The sequence below is a fragment of the Candoia aspera genome, chromosome 1 (assembly GCF_035149785.1).
Source record: "Candoia aspera isolate rCanAsp1 chromosome 1, rCanAsp1.hap2, whole genome shotgun sequence".
NCBI classification, from domain to species: Eukaryota; Metazoa; Chordata; class Lepidosauria; order Squamata; family Boidae; genus Candoia; species Candoia aspera.
The window spans coordinates 80601481-80628000 of NC_086153.1; the positions used below are offsets into that span (position 1 = coordinate 80601481).

The 26520-nt window shown below is 41.3% G+C and overlaps 1 protein-coding gene across 1 annotated transcript in view; it reads left to right on the top strand.

Moving 5' to 3' along the window:
- AGPAT4 (1-acylglycerol-3-phosphate O-acyltransferase 4) overlaps nt 1-26520 on the top strand; it is a 73491-nt gene that overhangs the window by 19977 nt on the left and 26994 nt on the right. Inside the window, exon 3 of the mRNA XM_063307784.1 lies at nt 10205-10374. Within this exon, the coding sequence (XP_063163854.1) occupies nt 10205-10374 (170 nt within the window). The remainder of the gene's footprint in view (nt 1-10204; nt 10375-26520) is intronic.

Consider the following 26520-nt stretch of genomic DNA (forward strand, 5'->3'; position numbering starts at 1 on the left):
TCCTCCCAAGACTGAAAGACGGTATTGAGGCATTGGAATCCAAGGAGAATTGCTATATACCACCCTCCAACTAAAATTACCAAGTGGTATTTATGATAAAGATTTCAAACCATCAAGATTTGAATTCCTAATCAGATACAAAGGTAGCATCTGTCATATTTCCAACATTCAGGTTCTTACTTTTGTATCATTAATGGTATACATGAACACAAGATAGAGGCATTGGGGAACCTCAAGATTTATCATACAAAAATGCTTAAGGAAGGAAAACTAAGGTGGGAAGGAAAGTACAGAATGTTGAGTGACTTGAGGAAGACCCTGGAAAAACAGATGGGAAGAAAATGAAATGGAATATTGTGGAGGAAGGTATGAATGGTTGGATGGCATCTCGAATGGAAGCAGTGTATGCTGCAGTATTTGTTTTGTTAGTTTTGTTTTAGGCAGGATGCCAAATTGGTTATTAAATTCTCACTGGATGCTTGAAAATAAAATACCATATTAGAAATATTTGTGGCATATGGTAATTTTGCCTAAGAAAAGTGCTGATGCTCAGGCATATTTCGGAGCTTGGGTGGAAAGGTGAATCCTTCATCTCCACCTATATATATAGGATATCATTCCTGAAAATCTTCTTTTCATATTGGGTGAACTTTCCCCAACAGAATAAAATCCTATTGGACCCTAGTAGGTGGTCAGGGATCGATGGAAATTGGGTGTCACACTGAATATAACTTGAGAAATGTTGACGTTCATCAAGTCTCATCTAGCTGTAATGGCCTTCATATGTGTTATTCCTACACTCAGCCAAGCACTTTTGCACATCTCTACCTTCTGATATTTGAACTGAATGGGCTGAATGGCTAAGTCAGAGGTTCAGAAGCTAGCAGGAATTGATTCTGGCCTATGTACCGACTCACTGATGTAGAGGGTTTGTCTGACGCATTTTTCTTCCTCTAAGGACACCGATTTAAAATGTACCCCAAAGAACAGCACCAGGAATGAAATAGAAGGTGGGCAGCTGAGGATATGCAAATCCTTGCTCCTAAGAATTGAATAATATTGTATACTAAAATTTTCTTTTTAAAAACATTCTGTTTGGCATAACAGTATAGTATTCAAGTATACAGTATTTCATCCACCTTTTCCTCCTTTCTCTCCATATAAGAACAAGTATTAACACAAGAATAGTCCCGCGGTCATATTCTGCATATCATATCCCTCCCTCCCTCCCTCCCTCCCTCTCTCTCTCTCTCTCTCCCTCTCTCCCTCTCTCTCTCTCTCTTAACTTAGGCACCGTCTGACTCCAGCTGACTCTGGGTGGCTCACAATATAATACAGTGTAAAACCCCCCAGTGCAAAACGGAACAAAAGGGGACCCAAACACACTATACAGACCACAGTTAAAGAGACAGAAGACACATCCAATAAGGAGCTCCATGCATCTCAGCCCAAAGTCTGGCAACACATGATTTCCAAGTCATTTTTAAAATGCACTTGAGCATTTGATTTTGAATTTCAGTTTGCTTGGTGTTAATCCTTCACAAGGAAAAGCATATCTGTATTCAAGGTTGCTTCAGACCCTCTTGATATCAGTACTTGATGGAGTTGATTTTTATAGCTGATGGTCTCATATCTCATTATTTTGATACTTCTTTTAGCTGTGCCAAAATCTAAATGAACTGGTTGGCTTAATGGCCAATTGACTGAACCATAAATCACGAAATCCTATGTTTTAATTTTGCTTCTGCTGTAAGCCCTGCTAGGTGTTCTGATACAGCTGCTTCATCGTACCTTGCCCTCTAGTTCATCATTAATAAGGCGGGGATTGGTCTGATGTACTTTAGAGGGCACTTTGTTCTATTCTCAACTGTCCATAAATGTGCTCTGAGCAGTGGATAATGAACTGATGTCAAGATTTCAACTCAGTAATTCATTCAACAGATGGGAGCACTCTACAGATGTTTCAGAATTATTTCTAAAGCAATCCAGTGGTGGATATATTACATAATAGGTTAATTTTATCTTTAATCCATTAGATTCTCTTATCCTTTTTACATTATCATGCCTCTGTTAGCAGGGTGCAAATATACTCTTGATAGAGGTGACTTTTCTACATGGGTGCCACCTCCTCTTCTAGGCTCAGTGCCTCTGCAGATAGATCTTGGGAGAAGGCAATCTCACTTGGCTCCCGGTACTGGTTCTTACGACTTCTGGATGTAGGGCTTTATTTTTCCTGGCAGAGCTGAGTCACCATGCTGTTGTATAACCATTTTGTTATTCCACCTTTTTGTTGATACTGTTTTCATGATTTGTTAGCTACCTGAATGCTAGTGAACGATGAAGGATAAATTTTCTTTGCAAACTAAGAAATATTAAAGCCTTCTCTTGGCAACTTCATTGATAATGGCAGGGAATTTCCTAAATGAATAACAGCACTTCTTACAATTTTTCAAAATCTAAGCGTGACTTTTTTGCCTTCAATAGTCTGAGGAGAGTTTCTTGCCTGAATTCATGGATTACAGGCAATTGCTCTAACCTCAATTTAATTTTCATTAGGCTTATTCTTCTCTTCCTTAAACTGGGGATTCACTGGCTTCTCAGCATTCTATGCTTTGCTTTCCTTGCAATAGAGATCACTCCTGACTTCATTTTAAAAATAATTTCTCTTTGTGCAGAGAAATAAAATCAATAATATTTTTTCTAAAAAATCCATATTATAAACAGCAACATTAAGTGCTCCTATTTTGTCAACACAAGTCAAAAAATATAGATAGGACTAGATAGCACTTTTTAATGTAGGAGAATAAAGACTTTTTATTCTTTTATCATTTAATACATGATACTTTTATCATTTATTTTCTGAGATTTTTAGTTACTCCATAAATAATTTGCAGCTGTACAGCTGTTTTATAATTCAGCATCATATGTCACTGTTTCTCATGTTGTACAGAAAGTGTAATTGAAACTAAGGTAGAAGTTAATGATAACGATGTTAATTTTTAACATATACAATTTTAACATAAAACACCTTTAAACATGTATAATTAATTTGGCGCTACATACTGTACATTACAGCAAACTTCTATAAGTTTGTACCCACAAGATGTGCTCAGACTACAGCTGTGCATTCTCCACAAATGTGGTGTATCAGAAACTCTAGCAATAGTACCAAATGCATCTAGAAAGCACCAGGTTGGAGAGGACAATTTATAGAGGCCAAGAAAGTAGATGCATCGTAGAAAACAGAACCAGGAAACCTGCAGTTTTTTAGCTTTTGCTAAACTGAACGTCCCAGAATCCTTCACCCTTGGCTGCTGGGAATTGTGATTTATCAACGTCTGGTGAGCCACAGTTCCTCAGCCTCTGCTGTAAAGGAGCTGCTAATTAAATTTCCTCATTAAATTTGTTGTGTGTTTATGTGTGTGTGAATGGACTGAAATCCAGACAAATACTAACATAATCCACCTGCTTAGGGACAGCTTTTTTAATGTCTGCATGGCAAATATTGTCAACTTTCACAAAATAGGGGATTCTATCCTGTTCTCTGCTTTCAAAAATTCAAACAAATGTTTAGATTATGGGGATGTTTATTTTCATAATGTATAAATACAGAGTAGGACAATTCCATTGGTATCATTTAATATTTTGCAAATTAGGGTAGCCAAGCAAACATGGAGGGGATACAGAATGAATGTTTATCTATTCTGTTCTATTCACCTTAAGCAGAGGAGCAGCAAAAAAGTGATGAACGACTTGAGTTGCAGGGTCAATTAATTATTGTGGATAATGAGAATGAGTAAACTGGTAGCACTAATACTAGTTCATATTCCAGCATGGACTAGGAACTGAGCAAATAGAAGGTGGGAGTGTTATGTACACCACCTTTACAAAGATGATGATGATGATGATGATGATGATGATGATGATGATGATATCACTAATGTTATTTGCTTGACAGCAGAAAATTCTAAGGAGGCTTAAAATCTGGAGCTCAAAACTTTCTAATGTTATCTTTTTATTTATTATGTGGAACAAAACCCTACACAATCCATATTTAAAATTTTCAGTTCTACAATATTGGCATGAGACCGCTGGTCTGAAGTAAATAAGATGGTGAAGACTGAGAAGGAACACAAAGATCTGCATTCTTGTTGGGCAATATTTCACTGAAGAAAATGATCACACAATCAAGGTTCTTCATGGAAGGAACATAACTATTCGATTAGCAACTTGCTACAGTATACATTTTTTCATATATAAAAAATGATATATAAAAAATTAGACTAGATTAAAATTGGGTGCCCTTGACGAAGACTAATAATGCTTGTGGAACTTGATTGAAAATCATTAACAGTTTCTTTCTCTGGGGCCAGTTCACACATAAAAGAACACACCCCTAATAGCAAACCCATTCATATTTTTCTGCCATTTAAGTACACATATACAAACATCAGATTCTTCTCTTTTGAATACTAAAGGAAAAGACTGAAAGCTTCTATTTTAAAAGACCCATGATGTCTCATGATGTGTGAAATTGTGAACAAGAACTGAGGAACGTGTTTTTTGTTGAGAATTGCATTAACCCAGGAACAGTCTGCAAAAGACTACATCACTGCAGTGGGAAAACCTGGGCCAGGAAAGGGCAGGATGACCCATTTCTTCTGGAAAGTTCTCTTTTTCTTTCTGCCACCCCTTTCTATTTCTCATTACTGCTCCTGGTTCAATGAACTACTGGAAGAAGGGGAGAAAACTTGTGAAGAGCTTTTGAAATTAGATCAGTGGATATAAGTGAACTTAGAATGATGTTTTACATTATGTGCCCTTAGTTGAGTGAGAACAACACAGGAACATTTTATATTCTGATTTACTTTCAGTAGCTGTCATTTAACTTGTGGATGTTTTTCCACCTTGTTGCCAAACCAGGGATTACCTTAAGCCAGTTGTGATGATGGGGTTGAAGTTTTTATCTTTGTTATGGCAGCAGCCCTGACAACAATTGCTGTTCTTCTCTGCCATTAGCCCCAGTCTACATTACTGCAGTGATGAAGACTTTTGCAGACTGTTCCTGGGTTAATGCAATTCTCAACAAAAAACATGTTCCTCAGTTCTTGTTCACAATTTCACACATCACGAGACATCATGGGTCTTTTAAAATAGAAGCTTTCAGTCTTTTCCTTTAGTATTCTAAAGAGGAGAATCTGATGTTTGTATATGTGTACTTAAATGGCAGAAAAATATGAATGGGTTTGCTATTAGGGGTGTGTTCTTTTATGTCTGAACTGGCCCCAGAGAAAGAAACTGTTAATGAAGCAGGTATCTGTTCTTTGATGCCCAGTGGAGGACTCATTGAAAAGGAATAGCATGGAAGCCCAAAGATCATTCACCTAGCACCAAACTATTGTGTCAGAATGAGGCTTTTGAATGATCGAAGTTGTCACTTTGCTTCCCTCCCCTTCTCTACCAGAGTTGTAAGCAAGATTGGAAAGTTAAAGAGCATCACAAAAGGAGGCAGTGCAAATATTGGTGCAGAGAAGACTGTGGGCCAAGTTGCCAGGAATCAGCCTGGACTTGAAGGAGGCTTTACCTTTTATCTTCAGAAAAAAGCAAAGCTCTTATTTCTTCATTCTCTCTCACCCCCCTCCCCTCCCCTCCCTTTCCACTTTTTGGCTTATCTGATCTATAAACAGTGTTGCCGGCTTTAGGACTGAAAACAAAAATGTCCAAATATAAGAACTGGAACACAACCTTCAACGCTAATCTTCTTACTTTGCCAGGGTGGCATCACCAATCATTGAACAAATTATTAGTATGCTCAGTTCTGAGTGTTAATTTCCTGCTGAAGTGTCTGAAATTTAGACAATTCTTAGTAGGTTTTCCTTCTGCCTAGTAAACAAACATAAAGAAATGAAGAGATTGGCCATTTTTTTCATTGATTCACCAGAGGAGGCAACACTGCCCAAGGCAACTTTAAGATGTGTGGACTTCAACTCCAAGAATGCTGGCTGGGGAATTCTGGGAGTTGAAGTCTACACATCTTAAAGTTGTCAAGGTTGAGAAACACTGGCCAGTGTATTCTTTACCAATGCTTATCTGGCCTATTTTTGCCAAGCTATTGTTTACTGTCTAGGAATGGCCCGTTCCTAGAAGTGGCAACTCACCACAAGCATTTGGCAACTGTTCCAGGAGGAAGCTGAAGATTGTTCATACTGGTAGTACTGTTTTGTTTGAGGACTACTGCCTTAATATTACCTCTGAATTAGCAAGAACAGATCTGTTTTATGAATGTTTCCCTTTAGTTTTATTGGAATAAAATTGAACTCATGCTGTTTTGTTAAAATGAGAAGGCATTCAGTTACTTGCAACCCATTCTCCTTGCAAGCCAGACTGTGATATACTGAACAGACACGTGGATTTTGCATATATTGCAGCTGTGGTTCAGCTCATGGAAGCTTAGGAATCCACCCAGGGCTTAAATTTCCTGCACTCCATCAGAGCATCTTTACACAGTTTAATGACATTGTGGGAAATTTAAATGAATCCTTGCTGCAGCCACCACCATGTAAGTGCAACTTTTCAGAAAGACCTTGTCAGGGCCTAGGTGACCTTCCAACTTTCTGAATTCCCAGATTCTGATCCTGATCCTTGGAATGCTCAAGGGAGATCTTAAAAATACTATATAAACCCAGCGTTGAGCAGTGATGCTCTTAAACCATGCTCCAAACTGTAGCTGATTATGATAGGAAGTTCTTACACCTTTGGCCAGTTCGTTCTGCACAAAGATGATGACAAACACAATATGATTATGATAATATGATCAAATATATAAATACACAAGTATCTTTGTTTAAAAGGATGAAAGCTGTTTGTCATGTGTTGATTATACTGGTACAATTATTATAAGAAATATCCTTTAAATACATACTATTCGCAGTTGCAAGAGTAGATTTTGCAAAATTCTGTCTCCCCCAACATTCACTCTATTCTACCAAACCATTAGCTGGCTCTGTTTGTAGGCAGTTAAGTCAGTCTCCTAATTTGAAGTATGAAACTATGCACAAAAATAAAGTTTTGAAATATTTGTCATAAAATTAAAGAGCCAAGTAATCAAAACAGAACCTGTATTTATCCATTTTCTCTGGTGGGGAGTTTTGCATCTACTTCACAAGAATGGCTCTTTCAAGATGAACTTTTCAGTGCATTGCAGATGATTAATTGCAGCCATTTTATGGAACTTCAGGATGACCTTGTCAAATTTTGACTGTCTTCTCTCTCTTTTGTCTGAGCTGGGATAATAGGCTTAAATAGAAATACTTGAAAGAAAAGTGTAGTTTGCTAATATTATGGCTGCACTACTGTATTTAATTCCATCTAATTCTGGTGGGGGTGGTTTCAACATCAATAGTGAGAACCATTTATTCCCTTAGGTTCATCCTGCCTTCATTGTCTGGGATTATTTTGATCGGTGCAAAATTTTCCAGTGATGGAATCTGGATTAAAATGAACAAAACAATTTTGCTGGGAGCTCAACTAATCAGCTGCACACATGGTTCAAAGTGTTGCCAATTGTAGAGAATAAATGGTAAACACAAGTGTCTGAAGTGAGCAGAACATTAGGAACATAAAGATCCCATCATGATCCATCTAAGATTTGAATTGAGAGGTTGGCTTTACATTGTTTTAACTGTGGAAGAGCATTGAAAGGAAAGGAGAGATCTACTTAGAGATACCTGTTCAAGGATACTTCCCCTCTTTACTCCCTTGTCCCCAGGAGAGGTCATCCACTAGCATGGGGTTCAATATCAGTATACTGATGATATACAGCTATAGATTTCATTCTTGGCCAAACAGGTGAGGCAGTGCAAGTGCTGATCCGGGGTCTGGATGGGGAGGACTTCAAGAATGAGTCTTTGGATTTGCAGCCATAATCTTTCCAAGAAAATTCCATCTCTGACTCTGAACAGGGTTGTGCCTTCTTGCCCAGAGATGGCTCACAGTTTTGGAGTTCTCACAGCTCCTGCTTGAGAATCAAGTGGCAGCCGTGGCTAGGAGGACTTTGCACAGTTACATCTTGTGTGCCAGTTGTGATCTTCCCTTGATCTGGATGGCTTGTTAACAGTCACTTATACAGTGGTTATCTCCTGTATTATAACACACACTATGTGGGACTGTCCTTGAAGAACATCTAGAGGCTACAACCAGTACAGAATGGGGCGGCCATGGCAGTGATGAGCATATCTCAATATACTCAAGTGACTCTGCTGCTTTGGGAGCTGCATTTGTTACCAGTTGACCTCCAGGTGTGATTCAAGGAGCTGATTGTCACCTTTAAGGCCCTACGGGACTGTTCCAGGACTGTCAACCTAGAGGGAACCTGGAGGAGGGTGTTCTTGGTGGCTTCCTCTACTCTTTGTTACTCCCTCCCAGTTGAAATTTGATCAGACTAAACTTTCCTGAGCTTCAGGAAAACTTTGAAGACCTACCTGTTCCATCTTGGCCAAGATGAGGGTGTTCTTTGATTGGAAGGTAGGGTTGCAGGCATAGGGCATTTGTATTAGTTGGTGTTTATTTTATTTATTTTTTTAATACTTATATGTATTTGAGGTTTTCTGGAATATTTTATGTGGTTGCCTTGCTAGCCATCTAGAGCCTGTCGAAATGGTCATACAGACAACATAAATAAATGAATAAATTTGGCAAGGTAATACCTTCCAGGATCTGGGTTTCCATAAATTTTCTTTGTACTCTGTAATGCAGTAATTTCTGCTTTACAGGGAAAATATTGGAAGAAGCATGTGTAAAAAATTTTTAAAGGGTCTAGAAATAACACAAAGGAGTTTTTTTTTCCCACTGGTTTCTTCACTGTGCTTGATCTGTGAAGTTTTGAAGCAAAGATGAGATTTTAAAAATAAGTTGCTTCCTGATTTTCACTTCCCTTTCCCCTCTTCCTCCTTTTTAGCCTAATGTTAGTTATTTTGGAGTGATCCCAGCTTGAAGAAATGGAATGATGATAAGTGAAAGAGAGTGTAATAAGGCAAAGAGCAGTGCTCTGTTGCTCTCCACTTGAAGCAGATAATTCTATGCCATGATCTAAGTACTGAGACACGGGCATGCTGCTACAATATTTATTAAAACTCTTTCCAAATATTGTAGTTATTTTATGAGGAAAGTAACCTCTTGTTCTAGGAAATAGCTAGCGTATTTTGAAATGTTTAGCCAGTGTGGTCTAGCGGTTAAGGTGCTGGGCTAGAAACCAGGAGTCTGTGAATTCTAGTCCCACCTTAGGCATGAAAGCCGGCTGGGTGACCTTGGGCCAATCACTCTCTCTCAGCCCAACTCACCTCACAGGGTTGCTGTTGTGGGGAAAATAGGAGGAGGAAGGAGTATTAGGTATGTTCGCTGCCTTGAGGTATTTTTATAAAAATAATAAAGGCGGGATAAAATTTAAATAAATAAATAAATAAATGCTGAGTAAATAAGCACGCAAACAAACATTTAACCATAATCTTTATTTTGTCCTCCCCAAAGAAGACGCAACTCTTTCATGAGAATTTCTCAAGTTGACCTAATGTGTGAATGTTGGGAATGTGTTTTTTTTTTTAACTAGACAAAGTTAAAATTTGTTTTAACATATTTTAACAATAAAACATATTTATTTTGTATGTTATAGTACAGTAGCTGCTGTAAGCCATAGGTCTAGAATCAGGAAACTGCACATTTTTTTCTGTGCTTGTGGTTTTCAGTGGTCGACAGTGCAAATGTCTTTTCTTCTTCCTCTTTTCAGGAAAGAGCTTAAAAACTTAAAATTGTAAGAGTGGCGTAATGATCTCATTTTTAAAACACTTGCTGGTCTCTAGATGGGTTGGAGCTGCAACTGTATGAGCTTTCTCAGACATCAGGCTGTGTGGAGAATCAACACATGTGGAGGGTGCCAGCTTGGGGAAAATGGATATAAAAGTTCTTCTCTAGCTTCTGTTTCTCTTGCAGAAGGGACTGCTATGTTTAAAGCACCCATTTTGCTCCCTAAGCCACCCAGTGCAAAAAAAGGACCACGTTTTGGCCTTGCCCAACCTCAGGCAGCTGTAGGTACACAGCAAAAGGAATAGGGAAGTGGCATACCTCTTGCATCCTTGCTGCAGCGAAGCAACTGTTTATTTAAGCCCTTAGGTACTGTGCCTATTTATTGATTTGTTATTGTTTGTTACAGAGATGGTGATGTTGCTGGAATGGTGGTCAGGCACTATTTGTACCCTCTACACGGATCAACAGTCATACCTCAAGTATGGGAATGAGAATGCCATTGTCATCCTTAATCACAACTTTGAAATCGACTTTCTCTGCGGTTGGAACTTTTCTGAGAAATTTGGGGTTCTGGGGGTAAGTTTTTATTAACATATTAACGAACTCTTTTTTTTCCTCCAACATGGTGCAACACAGTTGCTTTCATGCCCAATTTGGCATTTGTTTTTCTTCAATACTTCCTGTTTTGGTTCTGTTGGTTTTAAAACGCTGAAGCAATTTGGAGGATAGAGGAATTATAGTAACCATTATAGCGTCTAGCAGACCTGTACAGCCCATGATTTGTTCAATCTATTCAGCAAGTGTAATTGGTCAGGCACTTAACAAAAGTTGACCTCAGTTGGATGCTTCCTCAGTGTTTTGGATTTCTTTTTTTTAAAATATAATTTTATTATTTAAAATACAAATTACAAAACACACAACCAATAATAACAAAGAGAAAACATAAAATAATTCGATCAAACAACCAAAACTTAACACATATAACTTTATAACTTAACCTCTACGTGCACCCATCACCCGTGGGACCTATAACCCTCCTTATCTCTTTACTTTTTATTATCACACATTTTTATTATTAATAATTCTCAATAAGCCCTCTTCTCAAAAAAGATAATATATATTGATCCGGTTTTACTCCCCTCCCTTTAACAAAAACATATTCCAAAAATTCAGCCCATGTAGCATCAAAGTCGTTCCTTTTCACCAAGCCCTTTTTATATTTTAGTTCACAAGTCCATTTATCATTAATAGCAATATTCCATACTTCTTTACACCAATCTTCAAGCTCATACTCATAATCCACTTTCCATTTTTTAACTATTATTAATCTTAAGGCAGTAACAAAAATTATTATCATGTCTTTCTTTTGCCACTCTAATTTCATATTTCCAAAATTGAACAATAATGCGATTTTTGGACTTATTTGCAAATTAATAGATAGTATTTCATTAATCTCAGCAAAAACCTTTTCCCATATTTTTTTAATCTTTTCACATTCCCTCCATAAATGTAAATAAGTCCTAATTACTTTTTTACACCTCCAACAATTTTTTGAATTATTTCTATTATAGTGATTTGACATTATTGGAGTCATATATTGTTTCCAAACTGTCTTATAGCAATTCTCTTTATTATTAGCAATTGCTAATAATCTTGCATTGCCATATATTATATTCTTTAATCCTAGCTTTGTAGTGATATAGAAATGAAAAAATAATTCTGCTTATCCAAAACCAAATAATAAGAATTAGAATTGTGAGAGTGTTTAGAACAAATGTAGAAGTTTTAGTAGAATTATTATTTTAATTTCAAATGTTCTATCAAGTGATAAGAAAGTGCTGCTTAGACTTCAGCTGTACTCTAAACCTTTGCTGAAGGTGATTATAACTACTTTTGACTAATAGATACCAATTGTTTGTAGTAATAATAACTCCTGAATATTTAATGTTGCCTGGAGTAATTTGAAGTCCGGGATTTCTTTGGAAACATCTCTATACTTTCCGTCAATTAAATCTTAATATGACAGACAATTGGTCAAAGATAACATCTAATCCTACTACTGCTTTAAATTTATATAATTTGAGGAGCATTGAAATAATACATCATTTAGGATTTTGCTGAAATAGAAGTGTTGCAAATAAATGTATTAAATGATCTTTTATGTACAAGCCATGAAGATTCTTCCTCATCTTCTATGCTAACACATCAATAATCAATCAAATATAAGATAGTGGTCATCCTGGTTTCATGTTGCTATTAAGGGGAAAAAAATCTATATCCACTTTTTTAATATTAATTACTACTTGTGTTGGGGAACGCAACTGATAAAACTGAGATAATATTATGTCCAAATCCCATTTCCGGCAGCACAAATTTAAGACAATCACATTCCCCTCTTTCAAGAGACAAGGGAACAAAATTTGAGTGTGTTTACTGTAGTTTTTTATCTGGGATGAGTATTGGGCTGTACTTGAGTGAGACATTGATTTGAAAAATGAGTAAAAATGAGAGAGAGAACATGGAGCATAGAATTAGTCTTGCTTTGACTCAGCGTTGATATTGTTATGCAGCCAGACATGACTGACTGTGTGATTATTTAATCATCACATTTGTCATGTTTTTAACTGTTTTAATTTTATACTTTGAAGTTGTAAGCCACCCAGAGTCTTTTGGAATGGATGGCCATAATAAATCTTAATTACTACTAATACTACTACTAATACTACTACTACTGGCTGGGGTCATCTAAGAGAATCTTTCCACTTCTTACATGTCTAGTTTAGTATAGAAGGAGTATTATAGGTTTGCATGTCCCTACTTACCAAAAAGAGTGTTCCTTGCTATGTCTGCATTCAGACCTCACACTAGACCAGCTTTTTCCAGCTTGTGTTAATTTATAAATCTGGTAGCTATGATGGGATTAGGGTTTTTTTTCCACAGGCTCAGGCCCAGCTCCCTTTGTCTGCTTCAGGTGACATTTTCCTTTGTTGCTTTAACAACTTGTTTCCTTCTTACCTATCTCTCTGAAGGGATTGTTTAGACAAGATTCCTGGCTTTTGGTCCTCTCCTGCTAACGTGCCTGGTTCATCTTTAGGTTATGGCAGCTTCATTGCTTACCTGCCTGGTTCATTATGGCAGCTTCAGCCTAGTTTGACAGAAGCCAGTAAGCCACTTCCATAGGATGGAACTGCTTCCTGAACTGTTTTCCCACAAAGTTTTATTCAGACTTAAAAATGGCTCACTGAAATGGGGAGGGTATCTTTTTTTTTAATATAAATTTAAATATAGATTTAGTAGCATAGGTCTCATGTGTTTCAAGGGAGGAGAGACTTGTAACACATTTTCAGGATGGGATATTTTCAGGCTTGATTTAGAGTAAGTTGTCTGCATTAAATTTATAAAATTCATCTTGTTGTTCAGGTTAAGTAACAACCTGGTTTATTTGTTTTTGACTTACTGTGAGGTATGAACTCATATCTTAGGCCTTGTAAACTGTGGTTTATATTTTGGGATTGATTTTTATATCATGCTACTAGATCACAACCAAATCAACCAAATGCTTTGATATATTAACCAGTGAAAATGTGGACAAAATGTTATGTAATGTAGATGAAGAATTTATTATTACATGCTCCAGACTGCCTTGAAAGTGGTATTATAGTTTATCATTTATCAGCTCATTGAGTGAACAGGGAATTTGTTACACAGGGTGTAAGGATTGCCTACCCTAATAGACTCAGACTCACAAGCAGGAACTTAATGATATCTGATTTATTAAAGAATAGTATGCAAATACAGAGAAAGCTGAGAATGAGCAAAAGCGTGCCAAATACAAACTAAAAACCCTTGGCACAAACGTAATCCCTCCCCTCGCCCGGCCGTTTCAAACTCCCCCCGCCCCCCGGTGCGAAACACTAAGGAGCAGGTTTCAGAGGATAAGCCAGATGAAAGCGTCTAACTAAAACAGGAGATTGAACATCACGGGCAGACACCCACTCAGGGTGGGGAAAGTGTTTCCAACAAATGAGGTACTGCAGGGTGCCACAAATTCTGCGAGAATCAAGGACCTCCTTCACCTCAAAATGTTGCTGTCCATCAATCATGATCGGAGCAGGAGGTGGGGGTTGTGGATGCCAATGATCGGAGTGGTTGACAGGCTTGAGCAAGCTGCAATGAAAAACAGGATGCAAACGTTTCAGATTGTGTGGCAAATCCAGTTTAAACGTGACAGGGTTCACAACTCCCACAATGGGAAGAGGACCAACAAACTTAGGAGCCAACTTCTTCGAGGGCTGGGGGACTTAATGAACTTGGTGGAAAGGTAGACCTGATCACCAACTTTAAAGTCAGGTTGAAGGGCTCGTCACTTATCAGCGTGCAGTTTATAAGTAGACTGGGCATCAGCCAACGCCTGCTGAATTACTGGCCATGAATGTGCCAGTTGAACAGCCCAATCAGAAGCAGAGCAGGGCTGCGTGGGGGGTTGAGGCAACTCAGGAATGGGGACAAAATCCCGTCCAAAAACAATATGGAAAGGGGTGTGTCCTGTGCTTTGATGGACAGCGTTGTTATAAGCCACCTCAGCAAAAGGCAGCAAATCAACCCAATTATCCTGCTGATAGTTGACAAATGCCCTCAAAAATTGCTCCAGGGTCGTATTAAGAACCTCCGTAGATCTGTCAGTCTCCGGATGTGACGCAGTGGACAACGCCTGCTTGGTGCCCACCAGCTTCAAAAATGCCTTCCAAAATTGGGAAGTGAACTGTGTCCTGTGGTCCGTGACCAAGCGGAAGGGGCTACCGTGAATCCGGTAGATGTGGATTAGAAAAAGGCGGGCCAATTGCTGAGGAGACGGAATAGAAGCACATGGAATGAAATGGGCTTGCTTGGAAAAGTAGTCCTTTACCACCCAAATCACAGTCTTTCTCTGACTAGGAGGCAAATCCACAATGAAATCCATGGAAACCTCCTCCCAAGGATGAGAGGGGCTGGCCACCGGCTGCAGCAGCCCTTGCGGTTTACCCCCCTTCCGTTTTGACATGGCACAGACAGGACAAGAAGCAACATAACTTTTTACATCACGTCTTAATGTGGGCCACCAAAACTGGCGTTGCACCAGGTGCAAGGTTTTGACAAACCCAAAATGACCAGCCACTTTATCATCATGAGACCTAATCAAAATTTCCCTTCGCAAACTGTCAGGGACATAGAGGCGGTTTTGCTTCCAAGCTAAGCCTTTGTCAAATGTAACATTGTCTCTATCCACTTGCAACCAAGTATCAGATTTCACCTCTAGCAGAAACTGTTGTTGCAATTGAGAGGGAACTGGCATCCTTTGCCCAGTCAGTGAAACTGAAGCTGGAGGCAGTTGCGCATGAGTTTGACTGCGTGTGACAGCTTGCAAACCTAATTGGGGTTCTGTCCACACTGTACCCACAACGTCAGGTGCCTGGACTGAATCCTGGGGCAGGCGGGAAAGTGCATCAGCTAGGAAGTTCTTCCTGCCCGGAATGAATTTCAACTTAAAGTCAAAGCGACTAAAAAATTGAGCCCAGTGAATCTGCTTAGGACTGAGCTTACGGGGCATGCTGAGCGCTTCCAAATTGTTATGGTCAGTCCAAACTTCAAAAGGACATTTAGCCCCCTCTAAGACGTGGCGCCATGCCTCCAAAGCAGCCTTGACTGCAAAAGCTTCTTTTTCCCAAACATGCCAACGCCTTTCCGTCTCGGAAAATTTCCGGGACAGATACGCACACGGCTTCAGGCGGTTGTCAGCATCCGCTTGCAGCAAGAGCGCTCCAATTGAAAAATCGGAAGCATCCACTTGAACCACAAAGGGTTTAGTGGGATCAGGGTGTTGAAGAATGGGTTCAGCAGTGAACAGGCTTTTGAGTTTGTTAAAAGCCAACTGGCAGTCAGTTGTCCAATTGAGCAATGCCCCCGGGTTCTTTACCTTGCGTGTGTCCCCCAACCCCTTTGTACGTAACAAGTCAGTAAGAGGCAACTCAATTTCTGCGAACCCCTGGATGAATTGGTGGTAATCATTGGAAAACCCAAGGAAACTTTGGAGCTGCCTACTGGTACGCGGGCGCTCCCACCCCAAAATGGCTTGGATCTTCACAGGATCCATCTCAATGCCCTTGTCAGAGATCCTGTACCCCAGGTAGTCAAGCTGAGTCTTATGAAATTCACACTTAGAAAGCTTAGCATAGAGCTTAGCCTTTCTCAGTTTGCTAAGCACCTGTTTCATCAAGCGCTCATGTTCCTCTTCTGTTTCAGTATAAATCAAAACATCATCCAAATAGACCAGTACTGTAATGGTTGCCTATTCTGACAGACTCAGTCTCACAAGCAGGTGCTTAAGGATAACTGATTTATTGAAAGAATAGTGTGCAAATACAAAGAAAGCTGAGAATGAGCAAAAGCGCGCCAAATACAAACTAAAAACCCTTGCTTCAAACCCGGTCCCGCCCCGTGCTCCCGCTTAGCAACCACCCCTTCCCAGGTGTTAGCAACCGTCACCCACATCGGCCTGAGAAGGTAACCTTGAACACAGCCAATAACCCAAACATACATTCCACAGTTACAGTAAGGAGATTACAGCCTGGCACGGCTGGAAATCTCCACTCCGCAAACACGGATCAGGAAAGTGACATGCGAAACGTTACAATGTATTCAGAACATTGAAACGATGAACATGACATACCGCCCCCCTTAAACAAATGCAAACTTAAGGAGTGGGCTTAGTAGGATAGGCAGCATGAAAACAGGTCACTAAATGAGGGGAGTGAACATCGTGGGCAGCAACCCACTCAGGCTGAGGGAAATGTTTCCATCGGACCAGGTATTGCAAAGCAGAACGAAGACGTCGAGAATCTAGAATCTCCTGGACTTCGAAGTGTTGCTGGCCATCAATCATAACGGGAGCAGGTGGTGGGGGTTGCGGATGCCAGCGATCCAAGTAGTGAAAGGGTTTGAGCAAGCTGCAATGAAAGACGGGATGCAAACGTTTAAGATTATGAGGCAAATCCAACTTAAATGTCACAGGATTAATTTGGGCCACAATAGGAAAAGGGCCGATGAACTTCGGTGCCAACTTCTTAGAAGGTTGCAGAGATTTAATAAATTTTGTGGAGAGGTAAACTTTATCTCCAACTTTGAAGGGTGGCTGAGGTGCCCGTTTGGTGTCAGCAAAGCATTTGTAAGCAGCTTGGGCATCCGCCAGAGCTTGTTTTATTTTAGGCCAGGAGTCCCCCAGATGCGCTGCCCAGTCTGCAGGGGACGAAGGAGGAGAGGTTGAGTGAGGCAGTTCAGGAATGGGCACGAAATCTCGACCAAAGACAGTGCGAAATGGCACTTGACCAGTGCTCTGATGCACTGCATTGTTGTAGGTGACTTCAGCAAAGGGCAGGAGATCGACCCAATTGTCTTGCTGATAGTTAACAAAAGCACGCAGATATTGCTCCAGTGTGGAATTAAGCGCCTCTGTAGATCCATCAGTCTCAGGATGCGACGCAGTGGACAGCGCTTGTTTAGTGCCCACCAATTTCATAAAAGCCCGCCAAAACTGGGAAGTAAATTGTGTGCCTCTGGCAGTCACCAAACGGGAGGGGCTCATCCCCCTCCCGTATGCGGATGCGGAAATAGGCTTCCTGCAAATCCAGCTTAGAGAAGATTTTCCCCTTAGCCAGATGTGCTAACATGTCTTTTATTAATGGCAGAGGATATTTGTTTAATATCGAGACCACATTCAATCCGCGGTAATCTGTACAAAGTCTCAATGTCCCATCCTTCTTCGCCCGAAACAAGACGGGGGCACCTACTGGCGAATTTGCTGGTTCAATAAAACCCCTGGCCAAGTTTTTGTCCACAAACTCCCTCAACGCCGCCAGTTCCTTCTGAGTCATGGCATAAATTTTTGGCTTGGGCAGTTGAGCGTCGGGGACCAACTCTATCGCACAGTCAGTTTTTCGATGGGGTGGGAGTTGGTCCGCTTCCTTCTCACCAAACACATCCGCAAAGCCTTGGTATTGCTCCAGCAAGCCCTCCAGTGGTGTGACAGCGAAATGCGGGGTTGCTGCTGCTGCCCTCCCCACTGCAGCCTCTGGAGCGTCTTCCTCCCCAGGGGCTTGATAGAAACCATCCCCAAAAGTCAAAGTCCTGTGCACCCAATTTATATAGGGGTTTTGTTGGACCAACCAAGGAATCCCCAGAATGACTAGGGGATGCCCCACAGGCGCCTCCACAAACTGCAGCCCCTCATGGTGGCTGCCCAATTGCAATGCCACCATTCCCTTGAAATGGGTGACCGGTTTCCCTCCCGCCGTAGAACCATCCAGCTGGGTGAAAATCATGGGATGCTGCAGTGGAAAGCTGGGTAACTCCAGAGCAGCCACCACATCAGGGTGCATCAAGCAACGCGAACACCCCGAATCGATCAATGCCCAAACTTCAACGGTCCTGGTGCGGGAGCCTAACTTCACTTTCACGTTCAGTGTGGGACAGTTGGCACTCACCAAAACATGTTCGTGCCCGTCCTCCACCACCTGCCCACAGGTGCTCTTTAGAGCAGGTGGCTGGCGTTTCCCGCCGGCTGGTGTAGATAGGGCTCCCCCTCGCACCCGAAGTAAGGAACCTCCTCCACTTCAGTTTCAGTCTTGGCTGCCTTCATTTTCCTGGGTAGGGAGGGAGATTTCCCCACCGGCTTCCCTGAACGATCATCGGTCTTGCCCTTCAGGCACGCCGCCGCTCGGTGACCTTCCTTTCCACATCGGAGGCACTGCCCTTTCGCATAACGGCGCTCCCTCTCCTCCTCCCAGGCACGTTGACCAGACTTTCCAGTAGGCGCAGCAAGGCGGGAACCCTTGCTGAGCCCGGAATATCTCATCACCTTCCTGTGAGCGAAGGTCTCATGGGCATGCTCAGCCTTCCCTGCCAACTGTATCCATTCATACAGAGTATCTGGGTCGTCCCTACCGAGCGACCACCTCAGGACCTCCGTGTTCAGACCATCCTTAAATAGCTCTATTAAGGTAGATTGGGACCAATCCTCAACCTTCCCAGCCAGAGCCTTAAATTCCAGAGCATAGTCTGCTACCGATCGTGTCCCCTGGCTAAGCTCCCTCAGCGCCCGTTTTGCCCTTTCTTTAGCTAACGGGTCTTCAAAGTGTAGCTTCAATGCCCACAGGAATTCTTCGAACTCCTCCAGCTCAGGAGCATCTGATTGACATAACTGCACATACCAATCGGCAGCCTGCCCCTTCAGCTTAGTGGCAATGGCATTAATCTTGGCTCTTTCTAAACGAAAGTACGGTTCCCATTCATCCATATAACTCCTTGCATTAGTAAGGAAGAACGATAACTTAGTTGGATCTCCATCAAATTTAACTGTAAAGTCCTTAACTCCCACTCCGGGTGGTCCCTTCACCACAGCTGGGCGGTCGGACTTTCTTTTAGCTCCCAGGGATCTCCGCTCTTGAGGAGGGGACTTTGAAATTCGCACCCTCGGTGCCCTTGCCTCCTCTCTGTGCCGGGTCCTACTCCTTTCCTCCGAAGAAGAGGGGGGGGGCGAAGAAGGGGATGAATGCCTATTACTAGACTCCCCTCTCCTCCTCTCCCGAGGACCCCAGTCCATTGATATTTTCTGAAGCATAAATTCTATTGACTCCAATTTGGCCTCCACCAGTCTTATACAGTCAGGGGTTTGGGAATCCTCCTTTCCCTCCTGCCTCACCATGGTTGGGGACATCGGCTATCGCTGTTTCCAAGACGTTTTGGACGTCCCTGGTAGGGGTCCCTGTGTTTCATCCCAGGTGATCAGCTCGCCTGGCGACTCGCCGGTCAGTTCAGGGGCTCTTTTACCTCCAACCTCCTCTTCTCCCAGGCTGGAGCTTGACATCTCCCAAATTTCCGAGAGCTCCCGAGTAGGGACCCTCTCTGTTCTTATCACCGTGGAGTCGGGTTCCCCCTCGCTCGATTCCTTGCTTTCCGCGGTTTGGGGATTTGGTTTGCTCATCGCTAGCACTTCTCCCTCACAAAATAAATCTGGAAAGGGGCTAACGGTAAATTTTTTGGAATTCTCAGCTTTATGTAAGGATTGCCTACCCTAATAGACTCAGACTCACAAGCAGGAACTTAATGATATCTGATTTATTAAAGAATAGTATGCAAATACAGAGAAAGCTGAGAATGAGTAAAAGTGAGCCAAATACAAACTAAAAACCCTTGGCACAAACGTAATCCCTCCCCTAGCCCAGCCGTTTCAAACTCCCCCCCGCCCCCCGGTGCTGGTAACCGTTTCTGCTGATGTCCTGGGAAAGAAACCTTGAACACACGAGATAACCCAAACACATTCCAATCCAGCTACTAACATATAACAATCCCACGAGATGGAATCCTCCTCCCCTCCCAGACGAAACACGCATCAGCCAAATGACATGCAAAATGTTACGATGCAGCAGTAACATTGGAACGATGAACATGACACAGGGTAGTTTCAGCGGGGCAGTTTGTGACAGATTTTCCCTCTAAATCAGGAGTTTCTATTTGGCTAACCTGAAAATTTGAGAATGGAACAAGAAGAAATAAGTTTTTGCTGCCCTAAGAAGCAAAAATGAAGGTAAAAGGAATCTGATTATGATTTTGGTTTACAATGCTTGAGGCATTGTCTGCCTGCATGAAAACAATCTGGCATGTATTTGCAGCATATGCGAGCTTGTAGCATTCCCTTGAAGGAAATGGTCAGATTGTAGTAGAGAATTGTCACCATTCAGTGAGAAAAGACAGTGATTTATTACTTAAACAAAAGTAGACTTGGTAACAGAAGAGCTGCAGTGGAAGGAACTTTCACTAAGAAGATAATCAAGCAGAGGAGCAAGTCCAGCCAGAAGCAAGAGATGTAGAAGATACTCTGCATTGCTAGACCCCAGAAACAGTTTTTAGGCTCTTGCAGCGAAACAGGCTCTGAGCATTCAGAAGATAAAAGAAACGCTGCAGAACAGGAGATAGGACAGTGGATCCCTAAAGGCCAGAGGTACAACTGTGTTCTCTAAGACAAAGAGAAGAGCTGTTGGGGGCTCTCTACTACTAGTAATTGAAACAAACTCATACCAACCACTTCTTTAGCTCATTATGGGTGCTGTCTACCAGAAGATCTGGACTACGAGAGAACAACTTCTAGAACCTATCAAGAGATTTGCTGGATTGCTGGGACCATGAATTCTCTGAATTATCTAGATGATTGAGTGTTAGCATGAGATGGGTTGTCCTCACAAGGAATGATAAGAATGTATTTGTCAAGGTATATATTTAGCCAAAGCCAGTTAAGGCTGCTTTAAACTGTAGAGGCTAGAAATAAAGACCGGGAAGGAAAGATCTTAGATAAAGACTTGTTCACACTTTGGAAAATGGAAATGTTGCTGAAATGTGGCCTCTTAAACTACTGGCTCAATTAAAAAAAAGGCTCATAAAATTAATGAACTCCATTGTTTTTACACTAATGCTAAGCATATGGGAAGTAAAGAAGATGAGTTTGAGCTTTCAGTACAGAAGTGCCAATATGATTTAAAAGGTAATAATGGAATAATACTGGAATGACTCCCTTGACTGGAATGCAGCAATTGAAGGATATAATTTGTTCCAAAGGAACAATAGCAGTAGAAGAGGACAAGGAATTGCATTGTATCTCAAAGCAGTGATAATTGCATCTTAGAATAATGGAGGAACTAGGTGATGGACTAGCTGTACTGGTATGCATTATCTTTGAGAAATAGTAAAGTGCCAGAGGAGGGCAAATGTCGTGATATTTCAAAAACAGGAATACAGAAAGATCCAGAAAGCTATAGACTAGTAACCTCAATATTTGGGAAGATTCCAGAGCAGATCATAAAGTGCTCAATTTGTTTGCACCTTGAAAACCATGCAGTAATGATCAGTAGTCAGCATAGATTTGTCAAGAACAAATCTTGCTAGATTTAATGTATCTCATCTTTTGGTTAGATAACTTCCTTAGTAGATATACGTCTTGATAAATTGATTATTAGAAAGCTAGCTAAATGTAGTAAAGGTAAAGGTTTCCCTTGACGTAAAGTCCAGTCGTGTCCGACTCTAGGGGGCGGTGCTCATCTCCGTTTCTAAGCCTTGGAGCCGGCGTTGTCCCTAAGGACCCGTCCGTGGTCATGTGGCCGGCATGTATATACAGCTAAATGTATATACAGCTAAATGTAGCTGTATAGATAACATGAGGATGAAATGGATATATTGCTGGCTATACATCAGTGGTTTCTCATCAAACTGGAGAAAGGTATCAAGTGGAGTACCACATGGAGGTATAGGGAATGCTTATTAAATCTGTAGATGAAACAAAATTGGGTGAGATAGCTATTACCCTAGAAAACAAATAAAATTAAGAATCCATGATAGGTTAGAGAAATGGGCTGAATTTAACAGAAACAACAGTAAAGTTCTTCACTTAAGAAACAAAAACAAAATGGCATGTAGAATGGGAGATACATTCCTTGGAAATTGTATTTCTGAAAATATCCTGGAATAGTAAGCAATTGCAACCTGAAGATGAGCCAACAGTGTGAGCAAAAAAGACAGATGAAACTTTGGGCTGCATCAAACAAAGTAAATAAGTTATCCAAGCTTTGAGGAAATAATTGTTAAATCATATTCTTCATTGGTCGAAGCCAATGTCCATTTTGGGGATCACAGTTTAAATATTCAGATGAAATGTAACAAGTTCAGAGAAGAACAATGAGGATATTCCAGGGACTAAAAACTAAGACCTGTGAAGATAGACTGGAGGAGCTGGATATGTTTACCATAGAGAAAAGATGACTGAGTGAAGGTAAGATAGCACTATTCAAAGACTTGAAAGGATATCACATAGAAGGTTAAGTTCTGTTCTTACTCAATGCAGAACACAGGAGGTAGAATAATGGATATAAATTACAGGAACACAGATTCTGATTGAATGTTAGAAAAACATTCCTTAAGTGTAAGAACAGTTCAACTGTGAAACCACTTATCCAGAGAGATGGTGAGCTCCCCTTTATCAGATACCTTCAGGTAGAGGACCGATACCCATCTCTTTGGAGTGCTTTAATTTGAATTCCTGCACTGAGTGGAGGATTGGGCTTGATGGCCTAAATGTTCCTTTCCATCACTCTATGATGGCTCAGATTTTGGGTTCTAAAGGTGTTTTTGCCAGTCTGGCATTTAAGAGGTGGTTTTATTTGTATGTAAATACCAGTAGAATTATGCTGTCGATACCCAGAATTATAAATCAGCTTTTGGTGCTTATCCTCCTCTTTTTATTCTTGTATTCTTAATCGTTACCTTGTCGTGGTGCTGGATCGTTACCTTGTCATGGTGCTGGAGCTTGAGCACCTCAGTGATGCCATGAGCTAAACCGTGAAGGTCCACCCAAGATGGGAAGGTCATGACAGAGAGGTCAGACTAAATGCGATCCCTGGGGAAGGTCATGGCAACCCACCCCAGTATTCTTGCCGTGAAAACTAAATGGATCAGTACAACCAGAGATATGTCGGTATACCATTGGAAGATGAGACCCCCAGGTCGGAAGATGGTCAAAATGCTACTGGGGAGGAACAGAGGATGAGTTCAACTAGCCCCAGACATGATGACACAGCTAGCTCAAAGCCGAAAGGACGGCTAGTGGCCGACGGTGCTGGTGGTGAACGGCGAATCCGATGTTCTAAGGACCAACACACCATTGGAACCTGGAATGTAAGATCTATAAGCCAGGGCAAATTGGATGTGGTTATTGGTGAGATGTCAAGATTAAAGATCGACATTTTGGGCGTCAGTGAACTGAAATGGACTGGAATGGGCCACTTCACATCAAATGACCACCAGATCTACTACTGTGGACAAGAGGACCACAGAAGAAATGCAGTAGCCTTCATAATTAATAGTAAAGTGGCTAAAGCAGTGCTTGGATACAATCCAAAAAACGATAGAATGATCTCAATTCGAATTCAGGGCAAGCCATCTAACATCACAGTGATCCAAATATACGCCCCAAACACAGATGCTGAAGAAGCTTTAGCAGAGCAGTTCTGTGAGGATCTGCAGCGCCTACTGGACAACACGCCTAAAAGAGATGTTATTTTCATCACAGGAGACTGGAATGCTAAGGTGGGCAGTCAAATGACACCTGGAATTACAGGTAAGCATGGCCTGGGAGAACAAAACGAAGCAGGACATAGGCTGATAGAATTTTGCCATGACAATTCACTCTGCATAACAAACACTCTCTTCCAACAACCTAAGAGACGGCTTTATACATGGACTTCACCAGATGGACAACACCGAAATCAGATTGACTACATCCTTTGCAGCCAAAGGTGGCAGACATCTATAAGGTCGGTAAAAACAAGACCTGGAGCTGACTGTAGTTCAGATCACAAACTTCTTCTTGCACAATTTAGGATCAGACTAAAGAGATTAGGGAAGACCCACAGATCAGCTAGATATGAGCTCACTAATATTCCTAAGGAATATGCAGTGGAGGTGAAGAATCGATTTAAGGGACTGGACTTAGTAGATAGGGTCCCGGAAGAACTATAGACAGAAGTTTGCAACATTGTTCAGGAGGCGGCAACAAAATACATCCCAAAAAAAGAGAAAACCAAGAAGGCAAAATGACTGTCTGCTGAGACACTAGAAGTAGCCCAAGAAAGAAGGAAAGCAAAAGGCAACAGTGATAGGGGGAGATATGCACAATTAATGCAAAATTCCAGAGGTTAGCCAGAAGAGATAAGGAATTATTTTTAAACAAGCAATGCGCAGAAGTGGAAGAAGACAATAGAATAGGAAGGACAAGAGACCTCTTCCAGAAAATTAGAAACATCGGAGGTAAATTCCAGGCCAAAATGGGTATGATCAAAAACAAAGATGGCAAGGACCTAACAGAAGAAGAAGAGATCAAGAAAAGGTGGCAAGAATATACAGAAGACCTGTATAGGAAGGATAACAATATCGGGGATAGCTTTGATGGTGTGGTCAGTGAGTTAGAGCCAGACATCCTGAAGAGTGAGGTTGAATGGGCCTTAAGAAGCATTGCTAATATCAAGGCAGCAGGAGACGACGGCATCCCAGCTGAACTGTTCAAAATCTTGCAAGATGATGCTGTCAAGGTAATGCATGCTATATGCCAGCAAATTTGGAAAACGCAAGAATGGCCATCAGACTGGAAAAAATCAACTTATATCCCCATACCAAAAAAGGGGAACACTAAAGAATGTTCAAACTATCGAACAGTGGCACTCATTTCACATGCCAGTAAGGTAATGCTCAAGATCCTGCAAGGTAGACTTCAGCAATTCATGGAGCGAGAATTGCCAGATGTACAAGCTGGGTTTAGAAAAGGCAGAGGAACTAGGGACCAAATTGCCAATATCCGCTGGATAATGGAAAAAGCCAGGGAGTTTCAGAAAAAGATCTATTTCTGTTTTATTGACTATTCGAAAGCCTTTGACTGTGTGGACCATAACAAATTGTGGCAAGTTCTTAGTGCTATGGGGATACCAAGTCATCTTGTATGCCTCCTGAAGAATCTGTATAACGACCAAGTAGGAACAGTAAGAACAGACCACGGAACAACGGACTGGTTTAAGAATGGGAAGGGGTACGGCAGGGCTGTATACTCTCACCCTACCTATTCAACTTGTATGCAGAACACATCATGCGACAAGCTGGGCTTGAGGAATCCAAGGCTGGGGTTAAAATCGCTGGAAGAAACATTAACAATCTCAGATATGCAGATGATACCACTTTGATGGCTGAAAGCGAAGAGGAACTGAGGAGCCTTATGATGAAGGTGAAAGAAGAAAGTGCAAAAGCTGGCTTGCAGCTAAACCTCAAAAAAACCAAGATTATGGCAACCAGCTTGATTGATAACTGGCAACTAGAGGGAGAAAATGTAGAAGCAGTGAAAGACTTTGTATTCCTAGGTGCAAAGATTACTGCAGATTCTGACTGCAGTCAGGAAATCAGAAGATGCTTAATCCTTGGGAGAAGAGCAATGACAAATCTCGATAAAATAGTTAAGAGCAGAGACATCACACTGACAACTAAGGTCCGCATAGTTAAAGCAATGGTGTTCCCCCTAGTAACGTATGGCTGCGAGAGCTGGACCATAAGGAAGGCTGAGCGAAGGAAGATCGATGCTTTTGAACTGTGGTGTTGGAGGAAAATTCTGGGAGTGCCTTGGACTGCAAGAAGATCAAACCAGTCCATCCTCCCGGAAATAAAGCCAGATTGCTCACTTGAGGGAACGATATTAAAGGCAAAACAGAAATACTTTTGCCACATAATGAGAAGACAGGACACCCTGGAGGAGATGCTGATGCTAGGGAGAGTGGAAGGCAAAAGGAAGAGGGGCCGACCAAGGGCAAGATGGATGGATGATATTCTAGAGGTGACGGACTTGTCCCTGGGGGAGCTGGGGGTGTTGACGACCGACAGGAAGCTCTGGCGTGGGCTGGTCCATGAAGTCACGAAGAGTCAGAAGCGACTAAACAAATAAACGACAACATTCTTAATACATTGTTTTGACCTGAATTTATTGTTCAGTTTTAATTTGCAATTGTGAACCCTCCTGGAAATACTAGCATTGAAGGACAGGATAATAATGCAAAACAATAAGAGTTGCAAAACAACTCTTTTTGTTGTATAATCAGTGATACAGTTTTT